We start from the raw sequence: 20,400 nt of genomic DNA on the forward strand, positions 1-20,400 counted from the left end.
TTAAAAAGTTAAATATGAAAAATCTGGAAAGGTTAGCAAGAAAAAAAAAGTGCAAAAGGTTAACAGATGACTAGATGGGAAAAAAAAAACACACCAACAAAAAAAAAAAAAAAGAGTAAAAGTAAAGCAAAGTTCTGACAATGGAGCTCTCCCCGTCTGTCCTCCTCTTACCATATGTGTCCCACGAAGGGAAAGTTAGAAAACAAGAGGCGATGGCGAGAGAGCTCCTCCGACACTGAAGAAGGAGGGGAAAGAAAACTGCAAGAGACGTTACCTTGAGTGAGAAACCGAGTGTCTACTAAAGCGACGTAAATAAAACCCAAAAAGTTAAAAAGTCTTCTTAAGTCACGGGCGCCATGGAGGGAGCCTTCCGAATCTCCGACATTGTGAGAGCAGGAAGCACTTCGGTAGAGAAAGAAAAAAAAAATCCAAGATCAGTGCCAAAAATAAGGCAGGAATAGCTGGAGAGGAAGCATCTGCTCCATCTTTCAAAGTATCCCTCACAGGCTCTGTTTCCAATCACAGCTTGCCTCCTCCTCCTCCTCCTCCAGCAGGAGCGATGCCAGGCAGGTCCTGGAAAGCCGCTGCTAATTGCACAAATCTGGGAGTCATTATTTACACTAATAAACTGCAGGGATTGAAAACAAATTCATTCATGGTGGTGGTGGTGGTGGCGCTGATATCCTTTATGTGCGGATCCACGGCTCCTGCTGGAGAACGGAGCGCTCGGCACCAGAGTCCGGCGAAACACAGGACCCCCCCAAGCTTGAAAAAAGATCATAAACTTTGGCCAATTTTCCCAAAGTTAGGAATTTGTCTAAAATTACCTGACTGTTACAAAGTACTACATTTCCCCTGTACCGATACATTGTTGCAAAGTATTAGGACAAGACGCGAGAAATGCGTTGGTCTTTCTTGAGAACTTGTGGTCCTAGCTGTTGTGAAAGTACAACTCCTAGCAGGGCCGGTGAAGGACCTGGCAGTGCATGTGTCCCCAGCAGCGCCTCCACAGGGTAAATGAAGTATTACACTGCACTATATTGAAATTTCAGTAATGTAAAGATGTGATGGGTCTTCCAAAGAACGAACAAAAAAAAAAAATAAGAGGGTCCTGAACCTTAAAAAGGGACCCCCATATATTCATTCAGATTTAGATTCTAAGACAATATGATACCAAGTGAAGGAGACTTTAGGAGCTAGGTCATAATCACCGGAAACGTGACTAGGCAGGTCATATAATCAGCGTGATGGGAGCGGTGCACAGCCCGTGCCCGCATGTTCCACCATCTGTGGAGGAGGAGATCACCCTGTACCTGGAGAGCACGACTGCGATGACGACTCCGGCATGTGGACGGTGAAGTAGGTCACCGAGTCATGTAATGTAATCACACAGGGAGCTCGCAGGGCCAGTAGGGCGAGATGTCAGATGGGTCACGGGTGTTTGTTTTGCTACATAATATACTTATAGTAAAATCACACCCGGAAATTAATTCTGCAAGTAGGTGAGGTGATGGGATAGACTCCGAGGGTAGCCATAGGCTCGATTTGTCTGGCAGAGGTGGTAAGCCTGCCTGTTTGGTCTACTGTGGAGTAGTTTATATATCACTATACTTTTTTTTTTTTTTTTTAAAGAGTGCACTCTCCGGCTGGAGCTCAGGAGACGACTTTGTGGGGGGCACGTTCACTGGCCGGAGCTCTGGAGGAGACACTGAGGGGGGCACATGCACCAGCCGGAGCTCAGGAGACTTTGTGGGGGGCGTGTGCACCGGCTGGAGCTCAGGAGAAGACTCTGAGGGGGGCGCGTGCACCGGCCGGAGCTCGGGAGGAGACTCTGAGGGGGAGCACACACCGGCCAGAGCTCAGGAGGAGACTCTGAGGGGGGCGCACGCACCAGCCGGAGCTCAGGAGGAGAATTTGTAGGGGCGAGTTCACTGGCCGGAGCTCAGTAGGAGACTTTATGGGGGATGCGATCACCAGCCAGAGTTCGGAGGAGACGTGCCCACTCCATTTAAAAGAAAGTAAAAGTGCCCCATTCTGCCGATCAGTGGGGTCCCTGCTAATAAGGGTAATGTCTCCTTACAAGTTCACCCTTTAGGGGTGCATACTCGAACCATATTACTACATCCATCAGAAGATTTGGGCCGCTACGCCCCTGCGTCCTCACAGAGCCCCCTGTGTGCCGGGCACACGTCTCCTGAGGGCAGCGCTGGCTCCGCTGCTGCTGTTTATACTTCTGTTTGGTCAGGAAGTAGGAGCGAGTTTGTCCGAGCCGAGCCCAGGCACAAACAACATAGCGGGCGGGAAACAAGGTATTTACTCCGCACCTCCCTCCGAGGACGCGGGCGAGCACAGAGCGGCCATTCACCTGCGCACAGTGCGCCCTGTGTGCACGGCTTGGAAGTAGGAATTTGCGGGAGGAGAAAAAACATCCTAAAGCAACGGGCGGCCTGACAGCACTTCAGTGATATTTATAGAGGTGCAGAGACGTGGCCGGGGAAGCTGCGAGTTCCTGCCCGGCACAGGGCGCCATTCATGGCGGCAGCACCTGCACAATGACAGCACTCACAGGAGCGCACACCTACAGATGTAGCAGAGCGGAGGTGCACAGTGTACACTGTCAGCATGGATCACTGCTACATCCAGGACTCAGCCCTTTATTCTACAGCCCGCCCAATGTGTCAGACCGCAATGTGACAAACACAACTCTGCTACATCCATACACTCTGCACAAGCAGCATCCGGAGCAGTGAGAACGAGCGCAGAGAACAGTGGGGTCTGCACATATAATGACTGCCCTGCGGGTCCTACAGATCCATCTACCGGGCTGCAGTGATTACAGGGGGAGGCGTGGGAAGGGCTAGTGAGTACATGTGTGGTGAAATATGTGTATATAGGTGTGCAGTGGACTATGCATAGATTTATTGTGTCACTGGCAATAATGTAACATCTGTGCTGAAAAGCTGCATGTCGCACCCAGGTGTTAATATGTATTTTCCTGAGACAAGTAGACTTCTGTCTCCAATCTCACCAGGGGGTCCTGCTGGAATCCAAGAAAAAAGGGAACATTTGACACCTCCTAGCTCAGTGATGGCGAACCTATGACACGCGTGTCAGTGCTGACACGCGTAGTCATTTTCAGTGACACGCCGGCCGCGGCCCCATAGAAATTGCTTCTTTCCCAGGGTCTGAAGGAGAGGAAACTCTCCTTCAGGCCCTGGGAACCATATCAATATGTAAAATAAAGAATTAAAATAAAAAATATTGCTATACTCACCTGTCCAACGCAGCCTGGACGTCCGCGAGGGAACCGGCAGCGTTGTTTGCTTAAAAATCGCGGTTTTCCTTCCTTCCTTGAAGTCCCGGCTTGTGATTGGTTGCGTGCCGCCCATGTGACCGAGACGCGACCAATCACAGCAAGCCGTGACGTAATTTTAGGTCCTTCAGGATTTTAAAATTACGTTCCGGCGTTGTGATTGGTTGCGTCGCCCATGTGACCGCACGCAACCAATCACAACGCCGGAACGTAATTTTAAAATCCTGAAGGACCTAAAATTACGTCACGGCTTGCTGTGATTGGTCGCGTCTCGGTCACATGGGCGGCACGCAACCAATCACAAGCCGGGACTTCAAGTAAGGAAGGAAAACCGCGATTTTTAAGCAAACAACGCTGCCGGTTCCCTCGCGGACGTCCAGGCTGCGTCGGACAGGTGAGTATAGCAATATTTTTTATTTTAATTCTTTATTTTACACACATTAATGTTGTTTCGATACCGATACCCGATACCACAAAAGTATCGGATCTCGGTATCGGAATTCCGATACAGCAAATATCGGCCGATACCCGATACTTGCGGTATCGGAATACTAAACAATGGCATCCGATCCGATTTTTTATCGGATCGGATGCCATGCAGGAGGTCTGTGGGTCCAAACAACAGAGCTCCGGTGCAGAGCGTCTAGGCCTGGGACTTCCGGTAGGCCAGGCGCAGCTCCCGGAAGTCCCAGGCCTCTGCGTCGGATCTGTGTTGTTTGGGCGACATTGCGCTGCTCCCTGCTGCGCCGACCAGAAGTCCCAGGCTGCACTTCTGAGGCCTGAGGAGATAGCTGTCTGGACTCAGGCCCTGTGATAGCTGTCTGGACTCAGGCCCTGTGATTGCTGTCTGGACTCAGGCCCTGTGATTGCTGTCTGGACTCAGGCCCTGTGATTGCTGTCTGGACTCAGGCCCTGTGATTGCTGTCTGGACTCAGGCCCTGTGATTGCTGTCTGGACTCAGGCCCTGTGATTGCTGTCTGGACTCAGGCCCTGTGATTGCTGTCTGGACTCAGGCCCTGTGATTGCTGTCTGGACTCAGGCCCTGTGATAGCTGTCTGGACTCAGGCCCTGTGATAGCTGTCTGGACTCAGGCCCTGTGATAGCTGTCTGGAGGCCCTGTGATTGCTGTCTGGACTCAGGCCCTGTGATTGCTGTCTGGACTCAGGCCCTGTGATTGCTGTCTGGAGGCCCTGTGATAGCTGTCTGGAGGCCCTGTGATTGCTGTCTGGACTCAGGCCCTGTGATTGCTGTCTGGACTCAGGCCCTGTGATTGCTGTCTGGACTCAGGCCCTGTGATTGCTGTCTGGACTCAGGCCCTGTGATTGCTGTCTGGACTCAGGCCCTGTGATTGCTGTCTGGACTCAGGCCCTGTGATAGCTGTCTGGACTCAGGCCCTGTGATTGCTGTCTGGACTCAGGCCCTGTGATTGCTGTCTGGACTCAGGCCCTGTGATTGCTGTCTGGACTCAGGCCCTGTGATTGCTGTCTGGACTCAGGCCCTGTGATAGCTGTCTGGACTCAGGCCCTGTGATTGCTGTCTGGACTCAGGCCCTGTGATTGCTGTCTGGACTCAGGCCCTGTGATTGCTGTCTGGACTCAGGCCCTGTGATTGCTGTCTGGACTCAGGCCCTGTGATAGCTGTCTGGACTCAGGCCCTGTGATTGCTGTCTGGACTCAGGCCCTGTGATTGCTGCCTGGACTCAGGCCCTGTGATTGCTGTCTGGACTCAGGCCCTGTGATTGCTGTCTGGACTCAGGCCCTGTGATTGCTGCCTGGACTCAGGCCCTGTGATTGCTGTCTGGACTCAGGCCCTGTGATTGCTGCCTGGACTCAGGCCCTGTGATAGCTGTCTGGACTCAGGCCCTGTGATTGCTGTCTGGACTCAGGCCCTGTGATTGCTGTCTGGACTCAGGCCCTGTGATTGCTGTCTGGACTCAGGCCCTGTGATAGCTGTCTGGACTCAGGCCCTGTGATAGCTGTCTGGACTCAGGCCCTGTGATTGCTGTCTGGACTCAGGCCCTGTGATAGCTGTCTGGACTCAGGCCCTGTGATAGCTGTCTGGACTCAGGCCCTGTGATTGCTGTCTGGACTCAGGCCCTGTGATAGCTGTCTGGACTCAGGCCCTGTGATAGCTGTCTGGACTCAGGCCCTGTGATTGCTGTCTGGACTCAGGCCCTGTGATTGCTGTCTGGACTCAGGCCCTGTGATTGCTGTCTGGACTCAGGCCCTGTGATAGCTGTCTGGACTCAGGCCCTGTGATAGCTGTCTGGACTCAGGCCCTGTGATTGCTGTCTGGACTCAGGCCCTGTGATTGCTGTCTGGACTCAGGCCCTGTGATAGCTGTCTGGACTCAGGCCCTGTGATTGCTGTCTGGACTCAGGCCCTGTGATTGGACTCAGGCCCTGTGATTGCTGTCTGGACTCAGGCCCTGTGATAGCTGTCTGGACTCAGGCCCTGTGATAGCTGTCTGGACTCAGGCCCTGTGATAGCTGTCTGGACTCAGGCCCTGTGATTGGACTCAGGCCCTGTGATTGCTGTCTGGACTCAGGCCCTGTGATAGCTGTCTGGACTCAGGCCCTGTGATAGCTGTCTGGACTCAGGCCCTGTGATAGCTGTCTGGACTCAGGCCCTGTGATTGCTGTCTGGACTCAGGCCCTGTGATTGCTGTCTGGACTCAGGCCCTGTGATTGCTGTCTGGACTCAGGCCCTGTGATAGCTGTCTGGACTCAGGCCCTGTGATTGCTGTCTGGACTCAGGCCCTGTGATTGCTGTCTGGAGGCCCTGTGATTGCTGTCTGGACTCAGGCCCTGTGATTGCTGTCTGGACTCAGGCCCTGTGATAGCTGTCTGGACTCAGGCCCTGTGATTGCTGTCTGGACTCAGGCCCTGTGATAGCTGTCTGGACTCAGGCCCTGTGATTGCTGTCTGGACTCAGGCCCTGTGATTGCTGTCTGGACTCAGGCCCTGTGATAGCTGTCTGGACTCAGGCCCTGTGATAGCTGTCTGGACTCAGGCCCTGTGATTGCTGTCTGGACTCAGGCCCTGTGATTGCTGTCTGGACTCAGGCCCTGTGATTGCTGTCTGGACTCAGGCCCTGTGATAGCTGTCTGGACTCAGGCCCTGTGATTGCTGTCTGGACTCAGGCCCTGTGATAGCTGTCTGGAGGCCCTGTGATAGCTGTCTGGACTCAGGCCCTGTGATAGCTGTCTGGACTCAGGCCCTGTGATTGCTGTCTGGAGGCCCTGTGATAGCTGTCTGGACTCAGGCCCTGTGATAGCTGTCTGGACTCAGGCCCTGTGATTGCTGTCTGGACTCAGGCCCTGTGATTGCTGTCTGGACTCAGGCCCTGTGATAGCTGTCTGGACTCAGGCCCTGTGATAGCTGTCTGGACTCAGGCCCTGTGATAGCTGTCTGGACTCAGGCCCTGTGATTGCTGTCTGGACTCAGGCCCTGTGATTGCTGTCTGGACTCAGGCCCTGTGATTGCTGTCTGGACTCAGGCCCTGTGATAGCTGTCTGGACTCAGGCCCTGTGATTGCTGTCTGGACTCAGGCCCTGTGATAGCTGTCTGGAGGCCCTGTGATAGCTGTCTGGACTCAGGCCCTGTGATAGCTGTCTGGACTCAGGCCCTGTGATTGCTGTCTGGAGGCCCTGTGATAGCTGTCTGGACTCAGGCCCTGTGATAGCTGTCTGGACTCAGGCCCTGTGATTGCTGTCTGGACTCAGGCCCTGTGATTGCTGTCTGGACTCAGGCCCTGTGATAGCTGTCTGGACTCAGGCCCTGTGATAGCTGTCTGGACTCAGGCCCTGTGATAGCTGTCTGGACTCAGGCCCTGTGATAGCTGTCTGGACTCAGGCCCTGTGATTGCTGTCTGGACTCAGGCCCTGTGATTGCTGTCTGGACTCAGGCCCTGTGATTGCTGTCTGGACTCAGGCCCTGTGATTGCTGTCTGGACTCAGGCCCTGTGATTGCTGTCTGGACTCAGGCCCTGTGATTGCTGTCTGGACTCAGGCCCTGTGATAGCTGTCTGGACTCAGGCCCTGTGATAGCTGTCTGGACTCAGGCCCTGAGATAGCTGTCTGGACTCAGGCCCTGTGATTGCTGTCTGGACTCAGGCCCTGTGATAGCTGTCTGGACTCAGGCCCTGTGATAGCTGTCTGGACTCAGGCCCTGTGATTGCTGTCTGGACTCAGGCCCTGTGATAGCTGTCTGGACTCAGGCCCTGTGATAGCTGTCTGGACTCAGGCCCTGTGATTGCTGTCTGGACTCAGGCCCTGTGATAGCTGTCTGGACTCAGGCCCTGAGATAGCTGTCTGGACTCAGGCCCTGTGATTGCTGTCTGGACTCAGGCCCTGTGATAGCTGTCTGGACTCAGGCCCTGTGATAGCTGTCTGGACTCAGGCCCTGTGATAGCTGTCTGGACTCAGGCCCTGTGATTGCTGTCTGGACTCAGGCCCTGTGATTGCTGTCTGGACTCAGGCCCTGTGATTGCTGTCTGGACTCAGGCCCTGTGATTGCTGTCTGGACTCAGGCCCTGTGATAGCTGTCTGGACTCAGGCCCTGTGATTGCTGTCTGGACTCAGGCCCTGTGATAGCTGTCTGGACTCAGGCCCTGTGATAGCTGTCTGGACTCAGGCCCTGTGATTGCTGTCTGGACTCAGGCCCTGTGATAGCTGTCTGGACTCAGGCCCTGAGATAGCTGTCTGGACTCAGGCCCTGTGATTGCTGTCTGGACTCAGGCCCTGTGATTGCTGTCTGGACTCAGGCCCTGTGATAGCTGTCTGGACTCAGGCCCTGAGATAGCTGTCTGGACTCAGGCCCTGTGATTGCTGTCTGGACTCAGGCCCTGTGATAGCTGTCTGGACTCAGGCCCTGTGATAGCTGTCTGGACTCAGGCCCTGTGATAGCTGTCTGGACTCAGGCCCTGTGATTGCTGTCTGGACTCAGGCCCTGTGATAGCTGTCTGGACTCAGGCCCTGTGATAGCTGTCTGGACTCAGGCCCTGTGATAGCTGTCTGGACTCAGGCCCTGTGATTGCTGTCTGGACTCAGGCCCTGTGATTGCTGTCTGGACTCAGGCCCTGTGATTGCTGTCTGGACTCAGGCCCTGTGATTGCTGTCTGGACTCAGGCCCTGTGATAGCTGTCTGGACTCAGGCCCTGTGATAGCTGTCTGGACTCAGGCCCTGTGATAGCTGTCTGGACTCAGGCCCTGTGATTGCTGTCTGGACTCAGGCCCTGTGATTGCTGTCTGGACTCAGGCCCTGTGATAGCTGTCTGGACTCAGGCCCTGTGATAGCTGTCTGGACTCAGGCCCTGTGATTGCTGTCTGGACTCAGGCCCTGTGATAGCTGTCTGGACTCAGGCCCTGTGATAGCTGTCTGGACTCAGGCCCTGTGATAGCTGTCTGGACTCAGGCCCTGTGATTGCTGTCTGGACTCAGGCCCTGTGATAGCTGTCTGGACTCAGGCCCTGTGATAGCTGTCTGGACTCAGGCCCTGTGATTGCTGTCTGGACTCAGGCCCTGTGATTGCTGTCTGGACTCAGGCCCTGTGATTGCTGTCTGGACTCAGGCCCTGTGATTGCTGTCTGGACTCAGGCCCTGTGATTGCTGTCTGGACTCAGGCCCTGTGATTGCTGTCTGGACTCAGGCCCTGTGATAGCTGTCTGGACTCAGGCCCTGTGATAGCTGTCTGGACTCAGGCCCTGAGATAGCTGTCTGGACTCAGGCCCTGTGATTGCTGTCTGGACTCAGGCCCTGTGATAGCTGTCTGGACTCAGGCCCTGTGATAGCTGTCTGGACTCAGGCCCTGTGATTGCTGTCTGGACTCAGGCCCTGTGATAGCTGTCTGGACTCAGGCCCTGTGATAGCTGTCTGGACTCAGGCCCTGTGATTGCTGTCTGGACTCAGGCCCTGTGATTGCTGTCTGGACTCAGGCCCTGTGATTGCTGTCTGGACTCAGGCCCTGTGATTGCCGTCTGGAGGCCCTGTGATAGCTGTCTGGACTCAGGCCCTGTGATAGCTGTCTGGACTCAGGCCCTGTGATTGCTGTCTGGACTCAGGCCCTTTGATTGCTGTCTGGACTCAGGCCCTGTGATAGCTGTCTGGACTCAGGCCCTGTGATTGCTGTCTGGACTCAGGCCCTTTGATTGCTGTCTGGACTCAGGCCCTGTGATAGCTGTCTGGACTCAGGCCCTGTGATAGCTGTCTGGACTCAGGCCCTGTGATTGCTGTCTGGACTCAGGCCCTGTGATTGCTGTCTGGACTCAGGCCCTGTGATTGCTGTCTGGACTCAGGCCCTGTGATTGCTGTCTGGACTCAGGCCCTGTGATTGCTGTCTGGACTCAGGCCCTGTGATTGCTGTCTGGACTCAGGCCCTGTGATAGCTGTCTGGACTCAGGCCCTGTGACTACTACAGCAACCATCATCCAGTGAACTGTGGGGTGTCATTGGCCATTACTGAGATAAGTGAGAGGGAGGCATCAGTGATGGCGAACCTGTGGCAGTCCAGCTGTTGCAAAACTACAATTCCCATCATGGCTGGCCATTCAAAGCAAAGGCTTTGGCTGTAAAGACATGATGGGAATTGTAGTTTTGCAACAGCTGGAGTGCCACAGGTTCGCCATCACTGGAAGAATTCCCCCTCCCCCTCACTTATCTTAGTTCACGGCACCCCACACAAGTTAAATAATAGCAAGACCAACAAAAGAAACCAACTGACAGATGAACAAAGAAGTCACTAAGCAGGTAAGTTAATTCTAATTATACATATTTGTTATTTAAACTATACATGTCGCAAAATTATGTTTTTTTATCAAGTTGACACACCACCCAAGTTATGCTCGGTTTTTTGGCGAATTTTGACACACCGAGCTCAAAAGGTTGCCCATCACTGTCCTAGCTCTTGGAAGAGAGATGTCAATTACAGCCTGATAGTATCTCTGTGAGAACGTTTACACAAAGGATCTCAAGAGAAAATAGTATATTCATTAGTAGCGCGGCCTTGGTCCAATCAAAAACAAGCAATGATGATATTAACCTAAGGGGCTGGTCTAGAAACCTGACCTCCAGACCAAAGTTATAAACTAGGGCTGTATACAGAGAATCGTGTTCACATAATGGGGGCAGCCGAGCTGGTGTAAATCTAATCTACATTCATCCTACCCTCAGGGAGCAGAAAGCAGACTACCAAGTTAGATGATTTCTGTAAGTTTTCTCCTGTTATTTTATACTGTTTTGCATAAGTTGTATGTCTTTATTATCATATTTTTATAACTTTTTCTTACTGTAAGCAGTGAACCTTTTTTGTATTAAAGTATAAAACTTTAAGGCCATGTTCACACAGTGCGTTTTTTACCGCGGAACCGCGGCGGTTTTGCCGCTGCGGTTCCGCAGCTGTTTTCCATGCAGGGTACAGTACACTGTACCCTATGGAAAACAGGACACACTGTGCACATGGTCCGGAAATTTAAAAAAAAAAAGCCGTGCTGAATAGCTCCCGGAAAAAAGAAGGAGCATGTCAATTCTTCTTCCTGAACCGCAGCGGTTCTGTACCCATAGACCTCCATTGTGAGGTCAAAATCGCAGTAAAACACGCAGATCAAAAATATATCTGCGGGTTTTACTGCGGTTTGTTGTGCAGAACCGCTGCAGCCGGAAGTGCGGGGAAGCCGGCGGAAGTGCGGGGCCGGAAGTGCGTGGGCGGAGAGACATGGAGGCATAGCGTCGCATGGGGATCGTGTCGGCCGTTTGATTGATTTGGTATGTGTGTATGTGTGTGTGTGTGTGTGTGTGTGTGTGTGTGTGTGTGTGTGTGTGTGTGTGTGTGTGTGTGTCCCCATGCGACGCTAGTGCCACCATTGTGCTAAGTCGCCGTATGGACTACTACTCCCATCCGGTATTAGGATGGGAGAGTTGTCCCTGTGTCCGGCGACTTAGCACAATGGTAAAGTTACACAAAACACACAATACACATACATGACACACAGTACAGTACATACAACACATAACATAGAGTATATACTCACCAACAGCACACTTGTAGGCGAAGCCCTCGATCCTCCAGGAAAAAATCCAAAAATAATAAAGCAAATCCATACTCCCTGTCCGCAGAATCCATAAAACGAGTGTCCCACGCCGATCGGCTGCTCTCCGGCGATACACTGCCAGGAGCGAAGCTCCTAGCAGTGTATCGCGTACTGTCCCGGAGCTCAATGACTCCGGCGTCTCGGTTAACAGCAGTACAGCTGCGTTGAACTTTCCCACGCAGCACTGCCGTTAAGCGAGAGTGCCGGGGTCAATGACCGCCGGTAAACTCGCTCGCGCATGCGCAGTGACACACCGACAGGAACTATGGCTCCTGTCTGTGTTGCTGCAGCCGTGGAGAGCAGACATATCTCTGGATGTGTCTGTTCTCCATGGAAAATCTTCGTGGGATACGTGGCACTTAAATACGTGGCACTTAAATACGTGACACGTGTCACTTATACGTGATACGTGTCACTTAAATACGTGACACGTGTCACTTATACGTGGCACGTGGCACTTAAATACGTGGCACGTGGCACTGAAATACGTGGCACGTGGCACTTAAATACGTGGCACGTGGCACTTAAATACGTGGCACGTGGCACTTAAATACGTGGCACGTGGCACTTAAATACGTGGCACGTGGCACTTAAATACGTGGCACGTGGCACTTAAATACGTGGCACGTGGCACTTAAATACGTGGCACGTGGCACTTAAATACGTGGCACGTGGCACTGAAATACGTGGCACTGAAATACGTGGCACTGAAATACGTGGCACTTAAATACGTGGCACGTGGCACTTAAATACGTGGCACGTGGCACTGAAATACGTGGCACTGAAATACGTGGCACTTAAATACGTGGCACGTGGCACTTAAATACGTGGCACGTGGCACTGAAATACGTGGCACGTGGCACTTAAATACGTGATACGTGGCACTTAGGCTATGTTCACATTTGCGTTGTGCGCCGCAGCGTCGGCGCCGCAACACACAACGCAAAGTAAAACGCATGCACAACGCTGCGTTTTGCGCCGCATGCGTCCTTTTTTTGATTGATTTTGGACGCAGCAAAAATGCAACTTGCTGCGTCCTCTGCGCCCGGATGCGTGCGCTGCAGTGACGCATGCGGCGCAAAACGCGGAGCGCTGTCATTCAAAACACGTCCACTCATTTTGGTGTTTAGTCCCAAAATGGAGGATGGAAGAAGAAAAGGGTTGGACAAGGAAATGACATCATTTCTTTTTTTTTTCCCCCCCCCACTGCAGTAAACTTTATTTCTGTCAAACACAGACAATCTGCAGACAAAACTGCATCAAAAAACGCACTAAAAAACGCACTAAAAAACGCACCAAAAAACGCACCAAAAACGCACCTGCGTTTTCTGCAGAGACCTGCAGTTTCAGTCAGGAAAAAAAAAGGATGGAAATCCTGAACGTGTGAACATAGCCTAACAAGTTGAAACTTGAATGTTCTAACGAATCCATAGCCTAAGGTGTGTGAGCCTTATGAGTGGTAGACATTATTAGTATAAATATTTCCGGGACTCATCGCCCGTGTGTTCGAAGATTGGTGGCAGCGTGTATAAGCGGGTGTGTGGCCTGGGTCGGTGTGTGATTTATGCTCCCATAACAGCATAGGACAGAGGTTGAATGCTGGACAGAGAGAGGAGATAGATTAACCCTTGCAGGCGCAACCCCAAGCACGTGAAGGAATTAGTTACACCACTAGTGAATACAGGGGAGGCGTGGGAAGGGCTAGTGCTTACAGGGGAGGCATGGGAAAGGCTAGTGATTACATGGGAGGCGTGGGAAGGGCTAGTGATTAGAAGGGAGGCATGGGAAGGGCTAGTGATTACAGGGGGGACATGGGAAGGGCTAGTGATTAGAAGGGAGGCGTGGGAAGGGCTAGTGATTACAGGGGGGGGCGTGGGAAGGGCTAGTGATTACAGGGGGGGCGTGGGAAGGGCTAGTGATTAGAAGGGAGGCATGGGAAGGGCTAGTGATTACAGGAGAGGCATGGGAAGGGCTAGTGATTACAGCAGAGGCGTGGGAAGGGCTAGTGATTACAGGGGAGGCGTGGGAAGGGCTAGTGATTACAGGGGAGGCGTGGGAAGGGCTAGTGATTACAGGAGTGGGTGGGAAGGGCTAGTTATTACAGGGGGGCGTGGGAAAGGCTAGTGATTACATGGGAGGCGTGGGAAGGGCTAGTAATTAGAAGGGAGGCGTGGGAAGGGCTAGTGATTACAGGGAGGGCATGGGAAGCGCTAGTGATTAGAAGGGAGGCATGGGAAGGGCTAGTGATTACAGGAGAGGCATGGGAAGGGCTAGTGATTACAGCAGAGGCGTGGGAAGGGCTAGTTATTACAGGGGTGGCGTGGGAAGGGCTAGTGATTACAGGAGTGGGTGGGAAGGGCTAGTTATTACAGGGGGGGCGTGGGAAGGGCTAGTGATTACAGGGGGGCGTGGGAAGGGCTAGTGATTACAGGGGAGGCATGGGCAGGGCTAGTGATTACAGGGGAGGCGTGGGAAGGGCTAGTGCTTACAAGGGAGGTGTGGGAAGGGTTAGTGATTACAGGGGAGGCGTGGGAAGGGCTAGTGCATACAGGGGACGCATGGGAAGGGCTAGTGATTACATGGGAGGTGTGGGAAGGACTAGTGATTACAGGGGAGGCGTGGGAAAGGTTATTGATTACAGGGGAGGCTTGGGAAGAGCTACTGATTACAGGGGAGGCGTAGGAAGGGCTACTGATAACAGGGGAGGTGTGGGAAGGGCTAGTGCTTACAGGGGAGGCGCGGGAAGGGCTAGTGCTTACAGGGAAGGCGTGGGAAGGGCTAGTGATTAGAAGGGAGGCGTGGGAAGGGCTAGTGCTTACAGGGAAGGGTTAGTGCTTACAGGGGAGGCGTGGGAAGGGCTAGTGCATACAGGGGACGCGTGGGAAGGGCTAGTGCATACAGGGGACGCGTGGGAAGGGCTAGTGCATACAGGGGAAGCGTGGGAAGGGCTAGTGATTACATGGGAGGTGTGGGAAGGGCTAGTGATTACAGGGGGGCGTGGGAAGGGCTAGTGATTAGAAGGGAGGTGTGGGAAGGGCTAGTGATTAGAAGGGAGGTGTGGGAAGGGCTAGTGATTACAGGGGACGCATGGGAAGGGCTAGTGATTACAGGGGAGGCGTGGGAAGGGCTAGTGATTACAGGTTGCATTAGGTTTGCTAAACTGTAGGACATCATTGCTACTATTGATCCCCTCTCTGTGGGTTCAGGTATGCGGCCCCCGGCTCAGATTCACCAAACTCTTGTCACCAGAACCCCAGACCTGCAATGGTGCAGCACACGGAGTGCAGCAGCACAATGTATGCCACCGCCGTACCCGCCCACCGCCCTTAGCCGCCCACCGCCGTACTCGGCCCCACACTCGCGAACATCTCAGAAAGGATTCCTAGTCATTAACAGCAAGCACAGATAATGAAAACAGAAGGAAAAGAAACAAAGTGGCTAAACAGGTCTACATAACCCTGCGACACCAAGAGCTCTGCTACATCTGTGTGTGGATTCTCACTGCACTAGGACTGGAAGAGTTAATGCCGTCCCCCCTCACATAAAGGGAAAATAAACCAATTCAGTAGGAGACCCCCCTCAGCCCAGCCCCCGACATCCCTCAGCTGACTGCCAGACGCAGCAAGACTGGGGGTTACACACAGCGGCCCCCCAACTCATTCAGGAAGGGCAAATACCACCCTGCAAAAAAGTTCCACCCATGCCGGCTGAGACTTGTAGTCCCCCACTGACATCAGGGAGTTTTATGTGAATGGTGACACCATATACACACAAGTCTGAAGTGTTGGGAGAGGCGGCATCACCGGGCGTTGTAACAATGGTAACCACGACAACCAGAACATGACTGACAACCACAATGTAACCATAACAACCAGAACATGACTGACAGGCAGAATGTAACCATAGCAACCAGAACATGACTGACAGGCGGAATGCAACCACAACCACCAGAACATGACTGACAGGCGGAATGTAACCATAGCAACCAGATAAACTGTGACAGCAGCAATGAATAGTTGTGCAGTTTCCAGCAGGATTATTTCCTACATCTCTGCTTCATGTCAGTTAATGAAAAACATTCAAAACTGTCCTCTTCCACCGCAGGGGAGCTCGTTACAATGTATCAGCCAACGCAGTCCCTTATAAGCTTCATCCAGCAGCACCACACAGGGGGACACGAGGGTCCGGACGCTGCTGTTACCGCACACAGCATTATCTACACTCAGACATTATCACAAAGCATCAGCTGGATGAGCAGGAAACCATGGAGGCTGAGAGTACACACTACCCCCCATTCACTCACACCCCCTCTCCCCGCACACAGGACGCCCGTCCCACACACACACACACACACACAGGACCCCCGTCCCACACACACACACACACAGGACGCCCGTCCCACACACACACACAGGACCCCCGTCCCTCACACACACACACAGGACCCCCGTCCCTCACACACATACAGGACCCCCCGTCCCTCACACACACAGGACCCCCCGTCCCTCACACACACACACAGGACCCCCATCCTCCCGCACACAGGACCCCCGTCCCTCACACACACACAGGACCCCCGTCCCTCACACACACACAGGACCCCCGTCCCTCACACACACACAGGACCCCCGTCCCTCACACACACACAGGATCCCTGTCTCTCACACACACACACACAGGATCCCTGTCTCTCACACACACACACACACACACAGGACCCCCGTCCCACACACACACACACACACACACACACACACAGGACCCCCGTCCCTCACACACACACACACACACACACACACACACACAGGACCCCCGTCCCTCACACACACACAGAAAGGACCCCCGTCCCTCACACACACACACACACAGGACCCCCGTCCCACACACACACACACAGGACCCCTGTCCCTCACACACACACACAGGACCCCCGTCCCTCACACACACACAGGACCCGTCCCTCACACACACACACACACACACACACACACACACACACACACACACACACAGGACCCCTGTCCCTCACACCCACACAGGACCCCCCCCCCCGTCCCTCACACCCACACAGGACCCCCATCCTCCCGCACACAGGACCCCCGTCCCTCACACACAGGACCCCCGTCCCTCACACACACACAGGACCCCCGTCCCACACACACACAGGACCCCTGTCCCACACACACACACACACACACACACACACACACACGATCCCCGCCCGCCCCCGCACACAGGACCCCCGTCCCTCACACACACACAGGACCCCCGTCCCACACACACACACACACACGATCCCCGCCCGCCCCCGCACACAGGACCCCCGTCCCTCACACACAGGACCCCCGTCCCTCACACACACACAGGACCCCCGTCCCTCACACACACACAGGACCCCCGTCCCTCACACACACACAGGACCCCCGTCCCTCACACACACACAGGACCCCTGTCCCACACACACACACACACGATCCCCGCCCGCCCCCGCACACAGGACCCCCGTCCCTCACACACACACAGGACCCCCGTCCCACACACACACACACGATCCCCGCCCGCCCCCGCACACAGGACCCCCGTCCCTCACACACACACACAGGACCCCCGTCCCTCACACACACACAGGACCCCCGTCCCTCACACACACACAGGACCCCTGTCCCTCACACACACACAGGACCCCCGTCCCTCACACACACACAGGACCCCTGTCCCTCACACACACACACACACGATCCCCGCCCGCCCCCGCACACAGGACCCCCGTCCCTCACACACACACAGGACCCCCGTCCCTCACACACACACACACAGGACCCCCGTCCCTCACACACACACAGGACCCCCGTCCCTCACACACACACAGGACCCCCGTCCCTCACACACACACAGGACTCCCTGTCCCTCACACACACACAGGACCCCCCGTCCCTCACACACACACAGGACCCCCCGTCCCTCACACACACACAGGACCCCCCGTCCCTCACACCCACACAGGACCCCCATCCTCCCGCACACACGATCCCCGCACACAGGACCCCCGTCCCTCACACACAGGACCCCCGTCCCTCACACACACACAGGACCCGTCCCTCACACACACACACACACAGGACCCCTGTCCCTCACACCCACACAGGACCCCCCCCCGTCCCTCACACCCACACAGGACCCCCATCCTCCCGCACACAGGACCCCCGTCCCTCACACACACACAGGACCCCCGTCCCTCACACACACACAGGACCCCCGTCCCTCACACACACACAGGACCCCTGTCCCACACACACACACACACGATCCCCGCCCGCCCCCGCACACAGGACCCCCGTCCCTCACACACACACAGGACCCCCGTCCCACACACACACACACACGATCCCCGCCCGCCCCCGCACACAGGACCCCCGTCCCTCACACACACACAGGACCCCCGTCCCTCACACACACACAGGACCCCCGTCCCTCACACACACACAGGACCCCCGTCCCTCACACACACACAGGACCCCTGTCCCTCACACACACACAGGACCCCCGTCCCTCACACACACACAGGACCCCCCGTCCCTCACACACACACAGGACCCCTGTCCCTCACACACACACAGGACCCCCGTCCCTCACACACACACAGGACCCCTGTCCCTCACACACACACAGGACCCCCGTCCCTCACACACACACAGGACCCCCGTCCCTCACACACACACAGGACCCCCGTCCCTCACACACACACACACAGGACCCCCGTCCCTCACACACACACAGGACCCCCGTCCCTCACACACACACAGGACCCCCGTCCCTCACACACACACAGGACTCCCTGTCCCTCACACACACACAGGACCCCCCGTCCCTCACACACACACAGGACCCCCCGTCCCTCACACACACACAGGACCCCCCGTCCCTCACACACACACAGGACCCCCCGTCCCTCACACCCACACAGTACCCCCATCCTCCCGCACACACGATCCCCGCACACAGGACCCCCGTCCCTCACACACAGGACCCCTGTCCCTCACACACACACACACGATCCCCGCCCCCGCACACACAGGACCCCCGTCTTACCGCCCGCACACATAGTACCCCCATCCTCCCGCACACAGTACCTGTATCTTTATGGGCCAGGTGAAGTTGCTGACGTAGACGAAGAACGTGATGTTCGGGTTGTTGTGGAAGTCGAACTTCTCGTTGGAGAACGTGTCCTTATATTCCTTGATGTTGGTCCTGGAGATGATGGGGATCTCCTCTCCGGTCTGGGTCCCCGCTGCAAGAAAAGGCTTCACCAATCACTACGGCAAGTAATAAGGAGCCGGGGACAAGAACAAACTCATGTGTGGATATGTGGCACGTGTGGTAGAAGGACCTATACACGCAGAGCTGAGTGAGACCCATGCACACCGTGATGTAGCAGAGCTGCAAGAGACCTATGCACACCGTGATGTAGCAGAGCTCGGGAGTGAGACCTATGCACACCGTGATGTAGCAGGGCTCGGGAGTGAGACCTATGCATGTTGTGATGTAGCAGAGCTGAGGAGTGAGACCTATGCATGTCGTGATGTAGCAGAGCTGAGTGAGACCCATGCACGCCGTGTTGTAGCAAAGCTGCAAGAGACCTATGCACGCCGTGATGTAGCAGAGCTGAGGAGTGAGACCTATGCACGCCGTGATGTAGCAGGGCTCGGGAGTGAGACCTATGCATGTTGTGATGTAGCAGAGCTGAGGAGTGAGACCTTTGCATGTCGTGAAGTAGCAGAGCTGAAGAATGAAACCTATACACGCCGTGATGTAGCAGAGCTGAGGAATGAGACCTATGCACGCCGTGATGCAGCAAAGCTCAGGAATGAAAACTATGCACGCCGTGATGAAACACGAGGCCCATGTGAGCACCTTCTTCTCCATCGGAGAACACAGGAGCATTTCTAAGCCTAGTACTTCTCACAGCTGAAGGTTTGTCACTAACACATTGTAACGGAGAGAGAGACTGGTGCTACTGCTGTCGGCTCCTTGAATAAATTCAACTACATCTTAGATATGATGACAATGATGGGAGTGATGCTCCCGGGAAGAATTTAATGTCGTCTCTACGCCATAATAGTGGAGTCATTTTCGGGATGGGCAGGGATCGGCTGGCGGGGGGCTCGGCTGGCGGGGGGCTCGGCTGGCAGGGGGGCTCGGCTGGCAGGGGGGCTCGGCTGGCGGGGGGGGCTCGGCTGGCGGGGGGCTCGACTGGCGGGGGGGCTCGGCTGGCTGGGGGGCTCGGCTGGCTGGGGGGCTCGGCTGGCTGGGGGGCTCGGCTGGCTGGGGGCTCGGCTGGCGGGGGGCTCAGCTGGCGGGGGGCTCGGCTGGCTGGGCCGCCACCTCCACTGCCTGACTAGTTTACTACATGCCAAAAAGCAGTGTGAAGTATGGTGGAAATCTGCTGCTGCTGACGACTCGTGAACATTTGACTTTATGCAGCAGGAAATTGCACGAGAACCTCATGGGTCTCCACTGCCGGCGATTTCCATTATTCCCAGTGATCGTTTACTGGACGGTCACCAGTCCCATGGATGACAATGGGGGCACATACTGGAGCACTGGGCAGAAGCAGGGTGGTGCCCACCTTACCAGCAAAGCTCGGTGCCCACGTAATGTTCAGGTTGAAGTTCTTGGACGCGTTGATGAACATGTCCAGGTCTCGGTTTTGCTGCAAAGAAAAAAAAAATGGATTAATGAGAAAAGTTTCTCTCGTCCTAAAGGCCCCTGCTCTACAGCGGTACCATAACCCTGGGGGGAGTAGTAGTTGTCCGCTCAGCAGCCCGACATGGAGGCCCAGAGTCTGCAGCATCAGACTGCATCATTTCCAGGAGCGGTCGCAATCTACTGGTCGTGAACAGCGCTGCAGCCGATCACGTGACATGTAACGACCCGACACAACCTTGTCCTGTCAGGATGATGAGGCTCGGGGGCTCCAATCACCCCCATAAAAGAAGTAGTGAC

General features: G+C 54.9%; 1 protein-coding gene across 1 annotated transcript in view; it reads right to left on the reverse strand.

Moving 5' to 3' along the window:
• ATRN (attractin) overlaps positions 1–20,400 on the reverse strand; it is a 146,817-nt gene that overhangs the window by 49,917 nt on the left and 76,500 nt on the right. Inside the window, exons 23-24 of the mRNA XM_077280306.1 lie at positions 20,029–20,107; positions 18,528–18,685 (exon numbers count right to left, since the gene is read on the reverse strand). Of these exons, the coding sequence (XP_077136421.1) occupies positions 18,528–18,685; positions 20,029–20,107 (237 nt within the window). The remainder of the gene's footprint in view (positions 1–18,527; positions 18,686–20,028; positions 20,108–20,400) is intronic.

This window comes from Ranitomeya variabilis, chromosome 1 (assembly GCF_051348905.1).
Source record: "Ranitomeya variabilis isolate aRanVar5 chromosome 1, aRanVar5.hap1, whole genome shotgun sequence".
Lineage (NCBI taxonomy): Eukaryota > Metazoa > Chordata > Amphibia > Anura > Dendrobatidae > Ranitomeya > Ranitomeya variabilis.